At 44.0% G+C, this 22,181-nt stretch overlaps 1 protein-coding gene across 3 annotated transcripts in view; it reads right to left on the bottom strand.

The window, feature by feature from the left end:
- Nucleotides 1–8,712: 8,712 nt before the first annotated feature.
- LOC119455665 (ubiquitin carboxyl-terminal hydrolase 2) overlaps nt 8,713–22,181 on the bottom strand; it is a 239,593-nt gene continuing 226,124 nt past the window's right edge. For all 3 annotated transcript variants that reach the window (XM_037717081.2, XM_037717082.2, XM_037717085.2), the window contains 5 exons: nt 20,880–20,957; nt 18,563–18,641; nt 18,052–18,153; nt 14,231–14,354; nt 8,713–12,958 (listed from right to left, as the gene is read on the bottom strand). In XM_037717081.2, coding sequence (XP_037573009.1) covers nt 12,871–12,958; nt 14,231–14,354; nt 18,052–18,153; nt 18,563–18,641; nt 20,880–20,957 — 471 coding nt within the window. In that variant the 3' untranslated portion in view covers nt 8,713–12,870. The remainder of the gene's footprint in view (nt 12,959–14,230; nt 14,355–18,051; nt 18,154–18,562; nt 18,642–20,879; nt 20,958–22,181) is intronic.

The raw sequence follows: 22,181 nt of genomic DNA, 5'->3' as shown, positions 1-22,181 counted from the left end.
CGTTGAACGTAGCAATGGGACATTACTTACAGTGTTACGAAAAATATGTGCTTTGGAACCTTTATCATGGCCTGCAAAGCTCCATGAAGCAGCCTTTGCCGTCACCACTTCGGTGAACTCTAGCACAAGCTTTTCGTTCTTCCAGTTGCTCTTCAGCTACGTGCCAGCAACAACGGTCGCTCCAACAAACTGGCCTTGTTGAGCGCGTCCTCGACGTAACAGCGCAACGTTCAGAGGCATCTGCCAATTCAGAAGCAGCTCAAGCCTACCGCAAACGCCATTATGATAGTGCCCATCGCTCTCATAGCTTCACAGTAGGTGACCTAGTATGGGTCAAACGTCAAGCGCCAGTGCCCCATGGGAAAATGGCCCCGCACTTCAGAGGGATATACCGTCTCACTGAGCAGTTGACTGCATCCACATTCAAGGCTTTGCGTGTGTCAGGAGTGACAGCTCGCCTGCTTAACCAGTCAAGAACTGTGCATGTTTTGCAAATCAAGTTGTATGTGCCTCCGTCATCTCCTGTTGCACACCTTTTGTCCAGCCTTCGAAGGGGAGACATCCTCCACTACAGTCCCCGACGATAAAACTGCCATCGACCAGACACAGCCTCAGCGCCAACAGCGTGTGCGCCACCTTCCCCGTCACTTGCGAGACTTCGTGCTTGAGTGACTGTAGACGCTAAGTTAGACCAAGGGACTTGGTCACCTGGACGGGGGTGGAATGTGATTGATGTGTGCTTGGCCTAGTTGGTCTGGGCGGCTACAAATGGCGCAACGTGTCCTGTGCAGCAAGTAGCCGCGCCGACATCGTCGCCTACCTTGCCTGCTTCCGTTTCCGGCAGCCTCATCCGTTTTTTTGTTTGCCGCCATGGGCGAGTCAGTGAAGCCATTGCCGCTGTAGTGCTCAGTTGGTGTGATGTGTGTGTGTAACGTTAAGCCAGCATTAAACTGTTCCCTACTATGTGAGTCTTCCTGTGTCCAGCCCAAGCCTCACACTAGCAGCTGTGTCAGCTGGCTGGACTATTAGTAGTACACTGTAGCTGGACTGTTATAAGCCAAGTTTGTATGGGTGTTCTGTGGTTGTACGGTGCCACCATACCTGTTGACTGGACGCGTGGGTGTATGACAGCTGCCTCTCTATTCTGGGGCCAGGCTAGCGTAACTGGGTTCTTTTCGATGCAACATCTTCGGCGATAACTTCAATTTTGTGCTGCTTTCGACATTGTAGCCTCAACAGGCGTCTTTGCGGCATAGTCAGGAGCGCATTGCGAACTCAGGTTTTGTTTTTGTTCTTTCAATGCGATGTGTGCGATCAAAGCGTTTCGATAACAGCTCAGTAGGCTATCGTCGCATAGCACACCCGCAAACCGGTACTTTCTGTAGTGCTGTGCATACTTGGCTTCCAGGTTTAGATAACGGCCACCCCGCCTATTCGTCCGACCCTGCTGACTGAAGCGGCCCACGTTGGGCTTGGCTTTCCAGCACGCTTCACTGTTAGAAGTTTAGACAGGGGCAGCGCGCAACTCGGCGAAACGTTTATTTGCTTGCTTCACACTGTGTCTCAGCATTAGCAGCCTAATTTTATAAGCACCGATATGTTCTCCATTGAATCGTCGAATAGTACATCATTCAGATCAGCCAAATAGGTCACCCAGATGACTTTAATCCTTGTTCGCATTACGTAGTGCTCAAATTCATAGTCGCTTGTTACAGGGTGCCCATCCAGGTGCAAAGGATAATGACAAGTTCATCTTTTGTCACATAGGGTCTTTCTTGTGAACATAATTTTATTGTGATGCCAGTCAGTTGTACGGCTGCCCCCGTTTCATTGAAAGCGAGGGTATGTTCAAGTTCAGAAGTTTTAACAGCCGAGTTGTATGAAGTGCTTGGTGAAGGAGGCAGTGGGGAGGTGTATAGGCCAACATGGCGAATTGCGACTGCACTGTCCTGTCACTTTGAAGATTGTGTACAGTGTATGAAGTGGTCCAGCTTTCAATTGTGTAGTTCGCAACATTTCAAATAAAAGCTGAAGTAATCCCAGGGAAAGTGCAGTGCGCTCTGCACACGTTTGTCGCGCAAACATGGCACCGATTTTTGTTCCTGTAACTTTTTTTAGATGCGAGAGCATCCTATGCTCAGGGCAGTGTTCATTCTGCGGCGTCCGCACCTATACTGCGCATGCGCAACTCACCCTCATTCTCCTCTCCTACGCAGGTGTGCGCTCTCCTCCTCCCCTCTCCGCCACAGGTGCGGCGCAGCAAATCCTTGCATATAACTCACTCTCTTACTCTCTCTCTAAGGGTACGCCGGTAGGCGGCGCAAGTGTCGCGGTGCAGGATTTTGTTAAAGTGCGCATTTGCTGTGCTTCCGTCATTCTCTCTCTGTGCAACGATGTGCGAAACGCCATGAACAACGTCAACGTCGGCACTAGTTGCAGCGGCAGCGCCACCGCCGCGGAGCAGAGGAAGGCTCGGGAAGCCGAACGTAAACGTCAACGTCGGCAGGAAACTTCTACGGAAGCAACACGGGCTCGGCACGCCGAAGTGGAACGTCGGCGTTATCAAGCCGACCCCGAACTCCGGGCTCGGAAAGTCGAAGCGCAATGGCAGCGTCGAGCGGCAGCTCCTGATCCCGAAGCGACGGGGCAACGCGAGTCCGCGGCCAGAGCAGCAACACGTTCGAGGCCATTACAACGCCCAGGCTTCGACGGTGCTGACGCGCAGTTCAAGCCCGACTTCCTCGATCAGAGCTTCGGGCACAGCTGCAATGTGTGCGACCGGCTTTGGTTCGACAACAACCTGAGCAAGGTCGGGAGCGTCCAGAACGAACGTCAGCGTAACGCGGCCATCGGCGTGCTTCGACACCAGTTCAGCAACAACACCGTACAAACGTCTCCTCCCTTCTCAATACATTCTCTCACTCTAACTTTCATTGGGTTGTGTTGCCAAGTGAAATGAAACGGTAACTCGATGCGCACCTGCCGCGATGCTTTCGCATTCCACCATGGGGCCGTATTCTGAAATGTTCCCCCTAGGCGAAATTTCTTTTTTCGTCAGAATACGGCCCATGGTTGCCCGTAGGGTGAGATGATGTGATTTTTTTCTCTAATGGAGGCTCCATCAAACGATCTTTCATGGTGGAAAAGATTACGGGAAAATTAAAGTCGTTACCTAGAACAGCAGCTGGCCTGACTATGACAGTTATAGTTACGACTCGCGTCACAGATTGATTGCTGGCTAAAAATAAATAGCTTTCTTTTCTCTTTTTTCTTGGCAACTTCTACTAGCCAGGAAAACGTGGGAATAAACACAGTAAAAGAGCAGAAATCTGAGTGCGCATGTATTAATACTGAAATGGTGCATACAATACATATGGGACTGTGAAAAAATAACGGAGAAATAACAACGGTTGTACCTGTCATTGCATATAGTGCATTTCATATGTGCTGTCTCCTATCCTTGTACCCTCTACCCTAAAAATTACATTGACTTCAAGTAGCCCAAAATAACAGCAGTGTGTGCAATTCTTTCCTTGCGCTAATGTGATTTAGTGTCATTTCTACATTAACTGCTTTTTTTTTTTTCGGAAGTTCGCTCAACGGCATAAATTATTAATATATAAATGTAGGCTGGTTTCGGCGATGAACATCAATAGTGCTTGATGGTTGTTTCCATAGAGCCAAGAATCAATGGGGTTTTACCTGCCAAAACCACAATCTGATTATGAGGCACGCTGTAGTGGGGGACTCCGGAAACTTGGACCACCTGGGGTTCTTTAATATGAACCTAAATCTAAGTACACGAGTTCGCATTTCGCCCCCATCGAAATGCGGCCGCCGTGGCCGGGATTTGATCCTGCGACCTTGTGCTTGGCAGCCGAACACCATAGCCACTAAGCAACCACGGCGAGTTGGAGGTAGGATGCAGAAGCAATCGTGCATCAGGCTTTCGGTACACGTTTCAAAAACCTTAGGCGCTCAAAGTTAATCTGGCGCTTACTGCATTGCTTTGGGACATCAAACTTTATAAAGAAATAAGGCTGTGCAAATATTCAAAATTCTGAATGCGAATCCAATTTGTAATCGATTGGAGAGTTCACCATTTAAGTCGTAGAATATTCGCTTCAGTTTGATATAAAATATAAGGCATAATTGGAGCCTCGACAGAGGGAGCCCAATGTGAGCAGGGTCTGCTACGAATGATTCTGCTGCAGTGGTTATTGGGCAGAGGCACCAATTCCTGGGCTAGCCCATGGTGCGTATGACTTGTGCTGAATAATTTCCAGTCATTCAATGAGTCTCGATTTCAGGCAGCCTGTATACGAATTTGTTGTCTCGATATAGGCAAACCAGTGTATTATTTGGCCAGTCTCACTATGTCAGTGGTCCTTTTAAGCAACATACGGTGTGCACTATCTCACCTTTCCCCTTAATGAACAGAGTACTCTACGTGCACCTGGTGATGTGCTATACTCTTGTTTCACGACTGTCATTGTCATGGTGCACCAGGTAACTGAAAGCAGTTTTCTCATTTACCAACTCTCAGTTGATCGAACATCTAGTTGTAAACGGCATTGGATGTGTGTACCACAAAAACTTGTTACAGGCATTTTTTTTTTCCATATGCAAGCTCCACACAAACTTCACATTTCACTTTGTTTAAAAATCAGAAAATAATCTATATTCAATTCTATATTCGAAAGTAATTTTTCTCAAATATTCAGATTCGATTAGAAAATTTCTAAGAAAGAAAATACAGAATGCTTATTCCAAAAGCAGCCCTCTCAAATTGTGAGATGCTGCATGGGCAACTGGCAAATTGTATTCTTTACGAGACGGTTACATAAACTTGGCTCCCATTACCTTGGAATAGCCCGTTGTTAGCCCTCGGAGATCATTTTTGGTGTGACACAGCTTGCAGTATAGAACATAGAACCAAGCTTTCCGGTAATGGCATTATTAGGTTGCACTAGAATTTCTTTATTGCTCCTCTTAGTGTTTTAGAGCTTTCTGACTTTGAGATAACCTTCGCAACTGTCATGAGTGTTGACAAAACACTTGCACAACCTCCGTATAGGAACCTGAAGCAATTACAGAAGTTGTACAATGTAGCTAGCTTTGATGTGCAGCCTCAGGATGGACATATGGACATGCCGAGAGTTGAAAGAGGGGGTAATAATTACCATTGTAAAAAGTAACCCAATGCATTCTCACCACATAAGCACGAAGGCATATATGGAAACGAAGGACAGTGCTGTTGCCAAATATTGAAAGGAAAAAAAGTAAGGGGTCAAAATCCAGCATGTAGGTGTTTGTGTAGCTAACCAAGGAGCCTATGGCCATAGAGTTTCCTAATGAGATTCCTAATGTTGACACTGCAGCACAGGTCAGTGCAATAAGCAGATACTGATTCATACTCACTCGCCTTAAGTGGCAAGTTTCGGGAGCCTAGACTGAGCCACAACGATCCAAATAAGAAAAAATATCTTGAGTCCATGATGTCACAGTGACGTACCGGCACTGAGATTCTGGCGGAAAAGCCCCCCCCCCCCCCCCCCCAAAAAAAAGAAAGGAAGCATGGCCTTTATTTTTTCTACTAATTAACCTCTCATGTGAACTTAATGCATATAGAGTTTTGAAAGAAACTTTATAAGTCTGTATTGATTTATTGTTTCTCTTGAGTGTCCCTTCAAAAGTAGATAGTGCCAATAGGTAGGTAGGTAGGTAGTAAAATTTATTGAGGTCCGGAAGAATTTTCACCCCGTTTTTCTAGGGGCAAGACTGCGGGCCGCTTCCACGTTGGGACGGGAAGGCCAAGCCTCACCGCCGCATCGTGGGCATTCTGAACAGCCCGGAGTTGATCAATCCATTCGTGGCTTTTGACCACTGAATAAAATGCTTCCGTCATCAATACGTGGTCCGTGTGGTGCTGTAAAGAGGGGCACTCCCAGAGCATGTGTTTGAAATGTTGAAATGTTGAAAAACATTTTTTAAAAGAAGGAGCGAGCAACGAGTATGAATATATGACTTATGAGAGAGCAAAATAAAGAATGAGTGATTAAATACTATATAAAAGCAAAATGAATGAAGAAAAGCGCCCTTGTTGAAACGTTGGCTCCAGGCAGTGGCTACCCGTGTTCACCTGCAGTTCATCTGTTCCAAGTGTTCGTCTTCCTGCGAACCCTTTCTCTCGCAATTATTGCCTTTAGCTTTATTTTCACGTCGTGATTACGGTCCCCAGAGTTTAAAAGAGATAGCAGTGAGTTGTTTTCATACACTGGAGCTATGTTTGTTCTACATAATGTGGATTGTAACGACATATATGTTTAAATTAAAAAAAAAGAACGGTTATAGTGAATTATAGGAGCCAAATAGAGTCCTGACACTTAGAATAGCAATATCATAAGTGCTGGACCATGCCACTGCAATAACTTGTGCCACAAATATGGCCTGTCATACAACCAAACTGGTGGAAGTAACTCATCAAGCATGTCTACCACTTGTTACAACCAAGTGACTCTTTGTATAAAAAAGGAATAACTGATTGTACATCAATTAGGTCACATGAAAGATTCCTGGGCCGGTATTTTGTAACGATGCCTTATGCCTTATTCTATACTAGTCTTATCATCCACCGCTCACAGCCGGCTGATCCCGTTGATAACGTGAGCGGACCGTCGCTCTGACCACTGACCAAGCGCAAAAACGCATTAGCATTCGAAAGGTATCGCTACAATATACCGGCCCTAGACAACAAAAAGGAACAAGACCTACAATGTGCCTGCTGCTGACCAGCAGGCACATTGCCCTCCTAATCCAGACCTTCCGTCTATTCCCCTCCCACCTCAACCCCTTAACTCGCTCCGCGCCCGTAAAAATTTTCTCCGGCAGGACACACGCACTCTTATCCCCCCATGTGTCTGCTCCCTCCCCCTTCACCTTACTAGGGCGGAGGAAGTTGTGCTTAGGAGGCTTCGGGCCGGGGTGGCCCTTACACTGGCTGTGATCTCAAGGTGGAACTGGTCGCATTTACCAGTGGGTGCTGCGTGTCCGTACTGCTCCGTCCCTGTGATGGAAGCAGATGCATACCATCTAATATGGACATGTACTGGTTTACAATCGGAACGCTCGCGTCTCCTACTACAAGCCGGCCTCCGCCACAGTGTGACAACCAGCTATGACCGCTGGATACACGATAACAAATTCCACAAAACACTGCTTCAATTTATACACAACACAGGCCTCACAGCACACATATAATACACATACATATCAAGAATTATGCCTTAACGGCAAGTCTTTATCGCAATAAAAAAAAAAAAAGAACAACAAGATGACGACCTCATTGATGAAACACCTAAAGAGTAAGATGAAGACAATAGCAATCCAACAGGCTGTTTCAGTAGTGCCTTTGGAGGCAGTAGAGAAAAGGAAGACTTGCAAGTTGCCGTTCTGTTGCGTTGTTGGAGATATTGCTGCGATTGCTTCACATTTGGGCCGTCTTTTTGCTGTCAGTTAACCTTCAATTCTTTTCATGACAGCGACTGCAAAGTTTCCTTTACTGCAATTTTTGTCACTGTCTTGTCACACATTTAAATGTGGAATGTGGCTACAAGCACAATATCAGCCACACACTGAAAAATAATGTCACCTCAGCCAGGAATCAAACCTAAAGCCGTTGCATATTATATAAGTATCCTACTATGAAGCTTCCCACAGGTTGGATTGCTAGCTGTGACATTACTTCTGAGATTTCCCATGAGGAGCTACAGTCCTTGTCAGGGATCTGAGAGGCCCGTGTCTGATAGGGTGCAAGGTGCATTGCTCCGATCGCTATGTCACAGCAATGTAACTTGCAAACAGGCCAAGCATGAAGGTGCTCAAGCCACAGCCCTCCGTTACCACTGCATTTTTAGCGACTGCTTTTAGAAATTAAGTGTTGGGAAACACACCACGGTCTGGCACAAGGAAAATGCTAAAAAACAGTTGAAATTAAATTCTGTGGTTTTACGTGCCAAACCACGATATGATTGTGAGGCACTCAGTAATGAGTGACTCCGTATTAATTTTTACCACCTGGCCTTCTTTAACCTGCACCCAATGCCACGTCCAAGGTTTGATTAAAAAATAAAAATGTCAGAAAAGGCTATTTATAAATGTGAGCAAATGGTGAAATGTTGTGGGTGGTCTCGAATGTCAGCCAGAGAACGGCCAGCAATACACTCTGCGTCAGAGCCCTGAAGCAGCCGTATGACCTGGATGTCGGGTGAGAATGCACAGCTGGACTCAAGTGTCAGTGATGAACTATCGCTAAGAACAGCCAGCATTGCAGCCCCGAAGTGGTCTTGTGATCGGGCACTCGGAATGCGCAGCCTGTCGCCGAAATCTGTGGAGCTGGTACAGCATACAGGGACATGCAATGGACACAGAGGACAGCATAGAAGTACCGCGAGCTCGGATCTAGCGAAGCATTTGAAAAGACTCGGGTATAATGAAGGAGTTCCACCAGATACAGTAAAGTGTTTGCAAAGTCTCGGGTATATTTTGGGCACTTGCAAACCGGAACGCTGGGACATATGAAATGTGCACGAATCCCTGGTACAGCTTTGCTGTCTTTGATGCAAGAGTTGCTCAGATTTGCATAGATGTGTGAAGGACTACTCATACAAAAAAAATTAAGCCTTTACTCATAAATAGACAACCACACAGGAGGCCAAAAGCCTAACACTGTTTATTTCACAAAGGATGCTTTAAACTTCAAACATGCACGTGCTTCACATGAGTGTTGCTTCTATATGCAGCGTGCATTTGCATGCACTCCACTAAGAAGGTGAGTTCTGTATGACAAACAGAAGTGATTTGTGGCTTTCACATTTTACACAGAGCTACAGAAGCGCTTGACTCCAGGAAACAAAGAGAGAGCCGACTATGGCATGTCTGCTACACCTTTGGCCTGTAAACCAAGCAAGCAATCATTAAAAGAATTTCAAAAATTTCTATAAGTGAATCCATGTATGAATTTCAATATGCGCTTTCTGTGCAAAGCAACTCACCCTTGCACACATATCAATGTAGTACGAATTGGGTGAAGCTAACAAGAGAATGTATTTCTGCACGAGTTCTAAATAAATGAATTATGCATAGGGAAAATCGTCTATATTAATGGGTATTTGTTTTGAATTTGCTTAGAACAGGCCAAGGGTCCATACTTATGGGCTATTAAACAATCTGCTTGGGACTTGTAAACCAACCAACACTCCACGTAGCCCTCTGATGCACAGGTGATGAACATCTTCTGAAGAGCTCACAATCTGTACCTCCCTGACCATATTCACAGCACATTCACTTTTTTTTGCTTCTCTCTCTTTTCAATGCAACAGTACAGAGCAATAATTCAGCAGTGCTTGGTCTGAGTGATTAGAACAACAGGTCTCACTAAAGGTGAGACCTTACTTATACTTACTGCCAACAGTATAACCTCTAGTATGTATTTCTCTCAAAAAATGCAAACAGTGCATTTTAGATAGTCTTTTCAAGTAGATCTGGCAGGTTGCATTTACGGTTTCTGTGGTGTATTTACAACAGACTTTTACAAATCTGGCATATCAAAGAGTGCTTGCCTTCACTAATGCAGGACAGGTACTGACTGTATATAACTAGCTAGAAAATGCCAACTCTTCAATTTTTGGCATTTCAATAAAGTTGTGCATTGCAGTGCAGAGAATCCAAAGGCATCTGCAATCAACATTGGAGTCTAGTATCTGGTCATGAATGCAAGTGCCTGCCTGAAAATAAATTATGCCACATCACTGTAGCTACAATGACGAAGACTGAGTGGAGAAGTGAAAACAGCACTCTCTGCCATACGATTCAGCAAAGAATAATTTTTTTTTAATATATTCATAGTCAAAATCCATGAAATTGAAGCTCATGGAAGTGTGCATCTCATAACTTGCAGAACTGCACTTTTTCTTCCACAACACGATCGTTCACATAATGGCAAGCAAGCACTCATGAAGCCAGACGTTTTCGCTCAATACGCTAAGGCATCAGGGAAGAAAAAAAATGCCATCACAAACAGAGAGAAAAAAAAAAAACCTGCTTTAAAGCAACCAAGTATGAAAAAATTATAAGGTGATAAAGTTCTAAGATCTAAAGGACGCACCCTCTAAAGAAAAATAAAACGCAAATCTCTTCACTCGCAACACGCTTAAAAACAACACTGGCGCCCCTAAATAGCAAGGGGTTGGCAGATGCCAAGCTAGAACTCCGCTCGAAACAACAAAAGCCTGCACTTCCTGTGCATATTAATTAAAGCTGCTATAGCAGGCCGTGCTCGAGAATTTACCAGCAGAGTGTCAAGTTGGCCGACACCAACACATCCTTCACTCAAAAACACGAAGAACAGCATTTCAACAAAAACAAGCGCAAGAGGGAGTGCTCTCTCTTGACACAATGCGCTGAGAACTTCAGCTTTTTTTCTTAAATAGGACATACTTTGAGAATAAACATGCTTATATACAAACGTGTGGTTATATATATATATTTATATATATATATAGCATTTCAATAAGCAGTCAATTACATCTGCAGTTTCTCTTTCACTCTGCAATGCCATCGAACTGTAAGAGTTCCTTTGCTTTAGCTAGGGGATTGAAAATAAGAAGTGCGCAAGAGCGCAACTATTAATGCCAAGGGGAAAAGCCCTCGGCATTTTCACACTCAGCGAAGCCACATACATGTGTGCAGATAGCAGCACTTCATGTATAATGCGAGATAACCTGGGTCACCCTTGTTGCTCTCATGTTCTTTGTTCATGTTACCGAGAATAGCACCCCAGACGCATACAAAATTCGGCTGCCCAAACACACTGACCTGCTGTCCTTTCACAATGCGGCCGCAATGATGCTGTCTTTGCACGACGATGCCTACAGTGCAATCCTGGGCACACGCACCCATATCACAGTAGCTTTCTTCAAGAATGCTTTGCACCACCAAGTATTACAGTTTCAAGCTTTGTATTCACTCGGCACATTGCTTGAAAACAAGAGAAATTGAACTATACTACGACGTTGGTGCTGGATAATTCAGAAGGGAGGCACCATTTAATTGTAGCACGCCTTTTTCTCAATGTTCAGTGATTTTCTCACAAAGAATGGCGTAATAAATGCTCTAACATGCGCACATGGGACGATGCATCTGCACTAGGTCAACAAGCTTGACAGGAAAAATTGTGTCTGGTAACTTCACAGCAGCTACGGTGAACTCATCAATGCACAAACTAAAGCCCGACATGTGCACACATACATACACAAATTACCTGAAAAAATGACAAATTCCAATGTGGAAATGGTGCAAGGTACAAAAAAAAAATGAATTTGGCATGCAAGCAAGATTTGTTCGTTAGACCATCCACAAGCACCACATTTTCACTGGCTTGATTGCAGTCTTGACTCCATGTCCACAGATAGAAAAAGCACAAAGCTGTAGGTGTACCCAGAACTGCCAAACTACCCAGAAAAAAGAAAAGAAAAAAATGTTGCAAGGAACAAACGGGTGCTGGCTGTTTGATCAAAATTTTCAGTTGCGAGTAGCGTGGCTCATAGCACAAAACATTGTTACAGGGGCCAGTGACATCAGCAGAGGCATGATCGTTCAGAGCTTCCATTTCACCAGTAGTATAATTTTGACGTGTGTGTGACTGCCAAGAAAGAAGGCCGAATTTGTGATTTCCGGCAAATGTTGCAGAAACGTTTTGAGCCCCCATTTTCAAGCACTGGCAGAATATTCCATTCTCTGCAGCCAAAGTGCTATCACTTTACAGACATCAACTTGCTACTCATGATGCAGTCATGTAAACTATATAGAAAATTTTGATGCCAAGCTACTTCAAGGCAAGGACTATGCAATCACTTTTTTCTAGCACAGGAAATCACCTACAGAAGAGTTCAAGGTATGCCATTCAAGGAAGTAAAACGAATGAAGCTGCTTTTGTTTCCCTTGTTTTACTATTGTAACCTGAGGCATGCAGTTTGCACGGCTCCATTAACTGTACGGTGGGGCACATTAAAATAGGTTGGAACACTACTGTATAGCTGGAGCTGACCCGTGATGCCTATCGTACACTGCGATAAATAGGTTCATCTATGCAGGCCACCACAATGCACTCATCTTGAGTGTTTGCCCTGTACGACCTCTTTCAGCCACATTCAATTCCTTGTTTTCTTCACAGCAAATCAGCCCGCCAATGCATCAGGGTGAAGAGCCAGCTCAAGAGAGCTCCACAAGTGTTCAACTGAAACATCTCGGTAACCGAAAACACGAAAGCAACATATATTCGAGCACACAGCTCCACTGTGTCACAAGAGGACGCGAGTTCAGCAGAAGGGTGGGCAGTTGACATTCACTCACGAGTCCCACTTGTGCAGCTGCACATACGTGTCCGTAGCAGGCCAACATTTCCCAAGAGAACAGGGTAGCTGACAGTGCGCGTCACAAGCGTTGGATAGTGCTGCCGTCCCTCCTGGCTGGTGTGCAGAGGAATCAATGCCGTCAGCACAGGATGTGAAGTGGGCCTTTCTGCACTCGGTGCTAAGCGAATGTGAGCCCGTTATTTCTGTGTGACCTGTCCAGATGAACTGCGGCATGGGTGGCAGCTCATCACGACCGCTGACGGCTGCGGTGTGGAGTGGCTGCAGGTGTTGACTGCGTCGACGTGGGACGGGCGATGTCTGTGTTATCATCCTCCTCCTCAGCAGTGGGCTGCCAGAGGGAGCAGTGCGTCTGCCAGTGGCCCGGTCGTGCCCGGTGGCCCGTTCGCCACGTGGGCCACCTGTCCGGGAAGGCAGAAGGCACTGCGGGGGCGTGTCCTCAGAGACGCGATGACTGTGTGGCTGCCTCATAGAACAGCACATACGCTTCCGACGAAACAACGCGTGAAGCACTCACTTCAGAGACCCTGCATGGAACAGCAAAAAATGTTTTCACCACTGAAGGGACCATATTGTCCAAACTTTTTTTTTTCCTTTCTTGAAACAATTTCAAGAAGAGCATTTTTTAAGACTCCTTTTGCTATGAAATTTTTCTATACGGTGTTATAGCTACACTCTTGATCTATCATTTTCGGGATTTTATTTACAGGTTCTGATGCTTCATTCCAAAGTTCCAGCTGGTTTGCCTATGAGCATTTAAACACCTCAGTCAGATGCCTTTTTCTTGTGCTTTTGTAGCTTGTGCCCTAAGAATGTTTAATCTCACAAAGCAGTCGATATGCAATTACTGAAGAAATACTGCAACTACAGAATCTCGCATTCATGTAGCCTACACATAGACTGGTTGTGTTTTGTCAGCAGGAAACGTTTTTACCATATTTCTTGCTTAATAATAGCTGCGGCTTTTACTTAAGAGGCAAAAGTGCAATCCAGTTTCACTAATAGTGCAGCAAGTTACAGCCACAACTTTCCTTTGAGTATGCTTGATGCACACGATGCATCCATGCGCAATGCCTTGCCGACAGGCTGACACAAAGCAACTGCGTCCAGCCAACGCTTCCTTCCGAATCATTCTGGCATAGTATGGTGCTGCCATCTATGATCAGCATGTGAAGTGTGTGATCCAACATGTGAAACAAGTGAGTTCCCATAAACACATGAAACAATAACTATCATATGTAGTTGTAAGAGAAGAAATTTAATTGTTCAAGGTGTGTTGAATGTTAGTAAAGGTGCAAGGCTGTGATAGCACTCATCTAAAGTTGAATGTCAAGGGCTGCCACATGACTCAAACAGCTAACAAACAAACAAGGAAGAGGTTCATAGGAAGATGGAGAGGCAATAGTGGTTGAACAAGAGAGCTGCTCTAGGCTGGAGCCAATGCTCCAGCCAAGAATCGTAATGTTGGCTCCAGGTTGAGGCTTCCCTCATTCCACCATTGTTAATTACAGGCAGCTAATTTTTTTTAACATTTAATTTCAAAAATGAAAGATAATATTGAAAAATATGAAAAAAAAATTGGCAATTTTTTTTTCTAGAGAGCATGAAACTCTTTTATCCCCATGTTAGGATGCACCAAGAGTTTTTCAGCTGAAGTGAACATGTGGCAAAAAGGGCAAGACAGTGTGACTGATATTTAATTTCAAGTGTAACAAGAATGAGACTGTGCTGTCCACAAATCTGAGATGTCATGGATGAAAACATGAGAAAAATGAGAAGCGCGGAAAAGGGTCACTTACTTTGTGTCGTTGCATTCGTGCCATTCGCCAGACTTGGGGTGCAAGCAGGTAGCTGTGTAGTGGCCAGAGTAGGTTGAGCCACTGTGATTAGACACCGCGTACAGGTTGTACATCACATAATGACCTGCAAGAAACCCAGATGCACAGCAAAATGAGCATTCATGATGCACGCAAAAGAGGAACTAAGGCCTTCAAGGCCTTTCTTATGAGGTACAGTGTGTGAAACTGCACTACAGTCTTGAAATGAAGCACGAAGTCACTAGCTACGTTATATTCAACTGGAGAAAGATAACCCTTTAAACAAAGCTCAATCCTTAACCTTTATTATAACCAAAACGTGACCAATTGGCATCACTTGTCTTATAAATTAAAACCAATACACAAGCCATCCTCATTTGACTGTAGGGAAGGGAAATGTGTATGTGTCGAACATTTCTAGCACTTCTATCTAAAAGATGCAACAAAGTGGTAATAACGTCTAACTTCGTAGGGGATCAACACGAGTATAATAGTATTCCCATAATTATATTCTAACTATCATGCTAAATTATAGAATCTATGCTAAATACAAACAAGCTATGCGAGGTGTCGTAGTAGGTAGGCTGTGTCTCAATTTTGACAACCTGGTATTTATTAACGTGCACCCGAAGCCCAGAACACGGGCATTCTTGCATTCCACCCCGGTCACAACATGGCCGCTGCAATAGGAAATTAAATTTATGACGCCGTGTTTATTTTAACCCTTGTAAATCACCATGACCGGTGTCATAAGAAGCCAACAAACAATGACACCAAGAACAACATAGGGGAAATTACTTGTACTTACTAATTGAATTAAAGAAATGATAAATTAATGGAAATTAAAAGCGGATGAAAAACGACTGTCCGCAGGTGGGGAACGAACCCACTTCTTTGCATTACGCGTGCGATGGTCTCACAATTCAGCTACCGTGGAGCCGTTTTCGCATCCGCTTTCTAGGGTATTTATGTTTTACAACTAAACTAACCCTGGGAGTGTTAGCCAGCATCACCACTCACAAACCTAGGGGCAGATGTGGAACATCCTTTCTGTCGCAGGCGTCACGAGCACGTGATCTCTCATAGGAAGATAGAGAGGCAATAGTGGTTGAACAAGAGAGCTGCTCTAGGCAGGAGCCAATGAGCGTTTGTGAGTGGTGGCGCTGGCTAACACTCCCAGGGTTAGTTTAGTTGTAAAACATAAATACCCCAGAAAGCGGATGGGAAAACGGCTCCGCGGTAGCTCAATGGTCAGAGCATCGCACGCGTAATGCGAAGACGTGGGTTCGTTCCCCACCTGCGGACAGTCGTTTTTTCATCCGTTTTCATTTCCATTAATTTATCATCTCTTTAATTCAATTAGTAAGTACAAGTAATTTCCCATATGTTGTTCTTGTTGTCATTGTTTGTTGGCTTCTTATGATATGATTAATAAAAATCGGGCCTCTCGGTTCCCTTTCTTCTCGTTCATGACCGGTGTAGTATTTCTATCCTTACGGGCTGCATTCTTATATTGCATTTTTTTTTACATTTTTGATAACACAAAGACACTTATTATAGCGTGCTGTACACATGTCATCCAGATGTCATTTTATGCCCCTACTCAATACTTTTAAGGTGCTTTAAATTAATTTAGCGAAGATTTGCTGGAAATTAACTTAAACATTACTTATTACTGCAAGCCAAACAGCCCATAAAACATCATGTGAGATCTAATGTATGCGTGAAATGTATGATCGACTGTAATACACTGCAACCCAGTGAAACACTGCCCACTATATAGAACCAAAATATACTGCTGCACAAATGCGCCCTGTCACACCAGATTGAACAGGTAAACAGTTGTGTGATGAAATCTCTGCAGATATACTGTAGCACAGAAGGATGTCTCGGAGATTTTCTTGCTATCTCAAGATGCTATCATGAGGCAACTACACTCTGATGCCATCAAAAAAATGTCGCTTTATGAGAGGCACATGACAGCATGACATGAGAGCTCCAGCACGTACCTCACCAAGAAAGCAGATAATAAAATAACCTTGAAGTGTACTCATGTAAGTAGAGAGCCTTTCAAATGCGCACAATAGTGTTAGTTGTTTCTAACTTGTGACACAGTTTGCCATGCTTTGTAATTGAAATTTCTAGGTCAGAAAAAGGGGATAATGCTTTTGCCAGTTGGCATGTAACAGGCTAGGTCAAGTCTGAAGTAAAATAAGGAATTGAAAACATGATCCTCTTAGACTGTTAGATCACACTTCAAAAAACATTGCAAACATTAGTTTTACGGTGAGATGACTTAACTGCAGGAAGAAGAGGTCGCAACATTTCTTCACACAATTCAAGAGAATTAAAGAGGACGCATAATTCCACAGTTCAAGCTGCCTGTCAAGAACAGAGATTCTTGCGTAGGCTGTGCCAGCAGTCTCAGAATACATGCTCTGCAGGGCACCACTGCCCACATTGAGTCAGAGGCCGGCACAGAGAGGGTGCCATTCTCCCTTGAATAGTGTGATGAGGTAGCAATGAGCTCTTTTATAGGAAAGTTGCAGCATGACTTTTTTTCTCTAACTATCAGTGGTTGAGAACAATTAGCCAATTATAAATGTGACATGTTACATCTTGGAAGCTGGTACTCTATTTTCACAGTGCTGGCACAAACCTACTCGTTAGCTTAATGCCATTTCCTCACTTACAAAAACTGTTCTTAGTAAAGGTGGTGCTTTGGGCATCTTGGATAACTTATCACTTTAGCTTGACTTAACAATGACACTTTAAGGAGGGGCGCAGTGAGAAAGATAGATTTGCACCCAGATGAACATGTTTTCAAATTATTGCAACTCTTGTGTTTATTCACTGCTCAGCACTAGATCAGCAAAATGTTTTTCACACCAATGAGCCAGCGTCACCAATTTGCCAGCGTTACCTGTGCAGCTCTGGTGAGAGTTACCACAATTTTCAGTCTGCTTGAAGAAGGATGAACTAGTCTAGCAGTGTGCATATGTACCACACACCGTATATATTCGACTAATAGCCCCACCCCCACCTTGGCAGCCCAAAATTCTATATATATATATATTTTTTTTTAATCAAGAATTCGAAGACTGAAGAGAGCATTGCAGCTTGTGTACATGCTCTTGGATTCTAAACGCAAGGCGTGTGCGGTCTTCGGACATCATCGTGGAAAACTTTCGACATTCCAGTCATATCTGATGCCCTGGAGGGCACACGAAGGACGACTGTATCCATGAGTTTGCTACCAAACCAAACCTGAGCAGCGGTGACAGTGACAGTAGTGAGGACTTCAGACGGGCAGCACCCGTGTGGTGTGCTTGCGTGAACAAATATATGCGTTATAAAATAAATCAAGGGTATTACACACAGCAAGAAAAATTAGACCGCAATGGCCCGCCCTGTATAAGGGCCGTTCCTCGTCAAGATTGAGAAAAAAAAGTGCGGCTCTTACATAAAGTACATACAATATTTTACGGCATTTCTGATGCGTCAGAGAATTATACCATCAAACCTGTAACTTCAGCTGCAGGAGCAGATAGATGACGGTATTAGAAACAAAGTTTGCGTCCTGTTTGCAAGGCTAGACCATGTCACAAGGCATGAAATCACTGACTGACGACCGTGAATGTATTGTTTATCTTAGGTAAGCCTGTCATCAGCAATTGCAGGACTATTTCTGTCCTCATGCTGCTAATGTGAGCCACGTAGGCTCTAATGCCTCCAAGACAATGAGAGATAAGGTGTAGGCACAAAGCTTTGGTTGCTAAAGCAAGAGAAAGAAAAGCACTCACTGTTAGACATATATGGGCAGAGATCAAGGTTCGTCAGTGGGAACTCGATACGAGTGTTCAGCTTCGCCCGAAACCTTTCACTGGGAGAGAATCGCTTCAGATCTGGCATCAACACAAGTCAAGGATAAAAAGCTCTTCCAATGTATAGCACTTGCGCTCCATTTTGAGCCATTACATTCAAAAACTAAATACTTTTGAAGTCTGTATTTTAACTGAGGACAGATATTTCACTAATGCTGTTCACACAGTTTTCATAAAACATATAACAACGCTAAGGTGCTGCAGAGTGTTTTGGGCACCTTTATGAAGAGGTGTCTCTCCAGCAACAGGCTGCTTATGTGTCTCACTAAACCCCGCAAATGTTAGATTTAAAAAAAGTTAATGAAATTTTCAGCACATGACAACTACCCCACTTGCTGCCAGCTAGTTTGCCAGAAGCGCTTGCAGAAATTATATCACTGTCAATATGCACAGAAAAATATTTTTCAAATGCATGAGATAAAAAGGATACGAAGCACAAGAATTTTTGGACACCGGTGGATGGTAAAGCTTTTCGTGCATTTCTGACGGGTCTTGCAGTGAGAGCAAGTCTGAAAAGGAAAAACAAGAGCATTTAGAACAGGAACCATGTGTAACTTTTAAGTAACAGCAAGCCAGAAAGCATAGTGCTACACATGAAGCCTATTTTCTGTCATTTGTGTTTAACTAAATACTCATAGATCAGGCCGACTAGCCGTTTAGCAATATTTAATATACTCTTCCATATCCATAATCTTAATGGGTATGGCCACAAGTACCAGGTCTATCAAATTAATACTGCACCAATTTATGTTCAATGGACAATACTCAAATTTCTGTAAGCAGGCTTTCCCACACATCTAACTTGTCCTAACCAAGATGGTCCTGTTCCTGCTAGTGGCATTGTTAAACCTGGGACCAGAGTGACGAGCCCAAACTTTTTTGTTCTAGTTTTCACTTTGGTTTACTGAAACAGCTCAGTTTCGGTTCAACTCCAGAGTGGAAAATTAATGGTTCAAACTGATTCAAGTTCGTGTGCATAACCGAAGAATAATTACAGAAAAACGGCACACATTTATTTTGTACAAAAACATGACGCTGCAGCTAAGCTGAACTGAACGATGACGCCTGTTTTACAGGCCGCATGTAGCTACAAAACGATTATGTAGATTGAACACCAATGCTGTAATCTATGTGAATCGAAGCATTATTGAGGGAGAGAGAGAGGAAAGTATAATGAGGAAATGCAGAGAGTCCTCCAGCATGCTTACTCTGCTCACAAGGAAATGGAAAAGGAAAAAAATTCCCCAACGATTACAATACTCCCCAACGCGAAATTTGAGTGCATCTGCGTACGTGTTTTCATTTCGCGATATATCGGCTGGCACGGACAAATCCGTCTCGTGCGGCACGTTACAAACGGAGCAAAGTGTGGCGCGACTGCCTCGCTAATTGAGAGATCACGAGAGGGTGACGCATGGGCGCAATTGACAGCAGCCTCCGCAGACAAACCTCCGCTCATGCAGTTGCGGACTCGCTCGCCGCATGCCTTATCGTTATCGTCATCGGTGAACAGACGCCGCACGTTACTCTGGCGCCATCTTGTAGCCATTGTCAGCGCAAAGTCCGTCTTGCGGGGCACTACGCTTTTCTTCGCACGCTTTCACCATACCCTCCTCCCCACTTTTCCTCTTCACACTCTCTTCGTTATCACTGTCTTTCATCCACTACTGCGCTCTGCGTTCACTCTTTCATCCTTCGCTGTGCTCATTCACTCGGTTACGCCGAGGAAGGCTGACACCAATGCTCACCCAAGAGTTGCATTCTAAAAAAGTCGCGGTGACGTTTCACTTCGTGAACGCAGGTTAAGCACAAGCATATGGACACCACGAACATGCACAGTGAGCACCGTGGCGTCGAAGCGCAAACGCGCCGATTCTCTTCTCCACCTCCAGTGCTCGCTTCCCTTGCAGCAACAAACATAATCTCGCCAATTTCACAGACGGGGCATCTACGCTTGCGCGTGAGAATAGGGTGCTGAGGAGTAATGATGAGGAAGGGCAGTAGCATGCAATTATATACACCCTTGTGCTCGTAGGGACCGTTCACCGCCTTAAATCTATGCCTTTGTGAACTCAATATTTTGAGAGCCTTGATGGCTCACTTAATTGATATGTCCAGTTGACGGCATGGTAACACTATCTGAATGGCCTGCTGTTAATTTGTGCTAACAAAGAAATCAATGCCTGCCATTCACAGGTACACTGGGAACAACCAACAAGTATACATGCTTCACTGTCTCAGGTGCTTTGCATGCATCACAGTCTGGCGAGTCTGCGCGTCAGATGTGATGCAAATATTGTCGCGTTAACAAAACACCTAGTCTGTCCCTGGGTGCAATATGCTGAAAGCTGCTACATTTAAAATCACGGAAAGCTGGTATGTATATACAAATGAGGTAGCATAGTTGAGTCACAAGTGCAGGCAATGCATGGATGAAAAACTCAAGAAAAGGTAGCCAACCTGAACCGAAAACCATTATTTTTTTTCCCCTTTGCTTTCACACCAGAGTGAAAAAAATTGTACGTCCCTGTTCAGTTCCAGTTCGGTACCCTGCCTGGGACACGTATATTGAAAGTTTGGATGGTCCGGGGAACAAAGGACGGCCGGAATGATGTCACCAGGCTGCACGTTGGCACCTTAATTACAATTCTAGCCTGATGTTTGTAATCTCAGTTAGGTGAGATGAGGCGTGCAAGCCACAAATGTACACAAGCCAAATGTGCAAAAAAAGAAAAGCTTAAGCTTACAGGCTTCTCGTCACCGTCGAGCACTTCTTCTTTGGTGAAAAGGCTCAGGCACTGCTGGATTGTGACAGGGTCCGAGCTCTGCATAATTGTAAAGGCCCATGAAGAGTCAGTATATGCATGAACAGAGAACAAAAGAACACCAAATGGCACAACAAAGAAAGTGATGTCGGTACATAATGATCATCCTCATTACTCCATCTATTCTGTTCTTGTCAACGGCCACACAAAGTGATAAACTCTGGCAATAGCAAAGTCAAAGTGACAATAGAGCCAGTGAACCAGTTTGAAAAGGGTAGGGCTCAATTGGAACAAGGATAGAAGTCGTGTTAGCAGGGCTGCAGCTGTTCCTGCGCTGTATTCTAAGGGTGTGTGAATATTCCAAAATTTTCGGATCATGAAGAGAATACTGAGCCGACCCGGTCTTCGAATTGAATAGTCACTATTCGATTTTGGTCTTTGAATGAAATAGCCATTATTAAAAAATCCAAATAGTCTTTTAATAGTTTTCTATACTTTACGTTCTTGACTGTACACGATCAAACTTGAAATTGAAGCAAAGATGTCATAACTTTCGTCCCATTCACAGTGTATGTAACAGTGGACAGCACGCTTTATCACTCAGACGAGATTTTTCAGGCTGAACACAATCACTCGCAACTAAATGTTTATTAGACACACTATTCAGCAGTGGCAATTGTTTCATACCATTTTTTGATGCGGGACCTGTGTCCTCTCATCAGAATAAATATGTAAATGTTTCACTGCAACATATTTTATACAATATTGACACCATCTGCCGTGATCATTAGAACTAAAACAGCACTTTTTTTAAGCTTTGTTATCGCCGCTGACAAGACACACTTAATTCGATCACGAAGGTATACACAGATATTAACTGGCCAATAAGGCTGTTTTCTAAACTTTATATAATAATGCATGACACTTATCCTCCAACGAGCCTGAATTTGTGAACAAGCTGCTCAGTGAATGTTCCTAATGCTCCCTTCGTGCTTTAATTTTAATAAAGCATGCTTTATAATGTACAGTGTGTGACAAACCTTATAAGGTTGTGAGTACCAGGATGTGAAAATTGTTTGATATTATGGAGACAAGGCTGTACATTATTTACAAACTATTAGAAAAATATTCAATATTCAAATCGCTTCTGGCAACATTAGATTTGGTTTCAAAAACTACTGTTCACACACCCCTACGGTATTCCTAAACTCGCTTCACTAGGCCTGGTGCAGAACATGAAACTCTTGCAATAGTCAGTTGCATGCACTTGTGTGCTGCATTTGA

This window comes from Dermacentor silvarum, chromosome 6 (assembly GCF_013339745.2).
Source record: "Dermacentor silvarum isolate Dsil-2018 chromosome 6, BIME_Dsil_1.4, whole genome shotgun sequence".
NCBI lineage: Eukaryota > Metazoa > Arthropoda > Arachnida > Ixodida > Ixodidae > Dermacentor > Dermacentor silvarum.
This window is presented reverse-complemented; position numbering and strand designations above follow the sequence as displayed.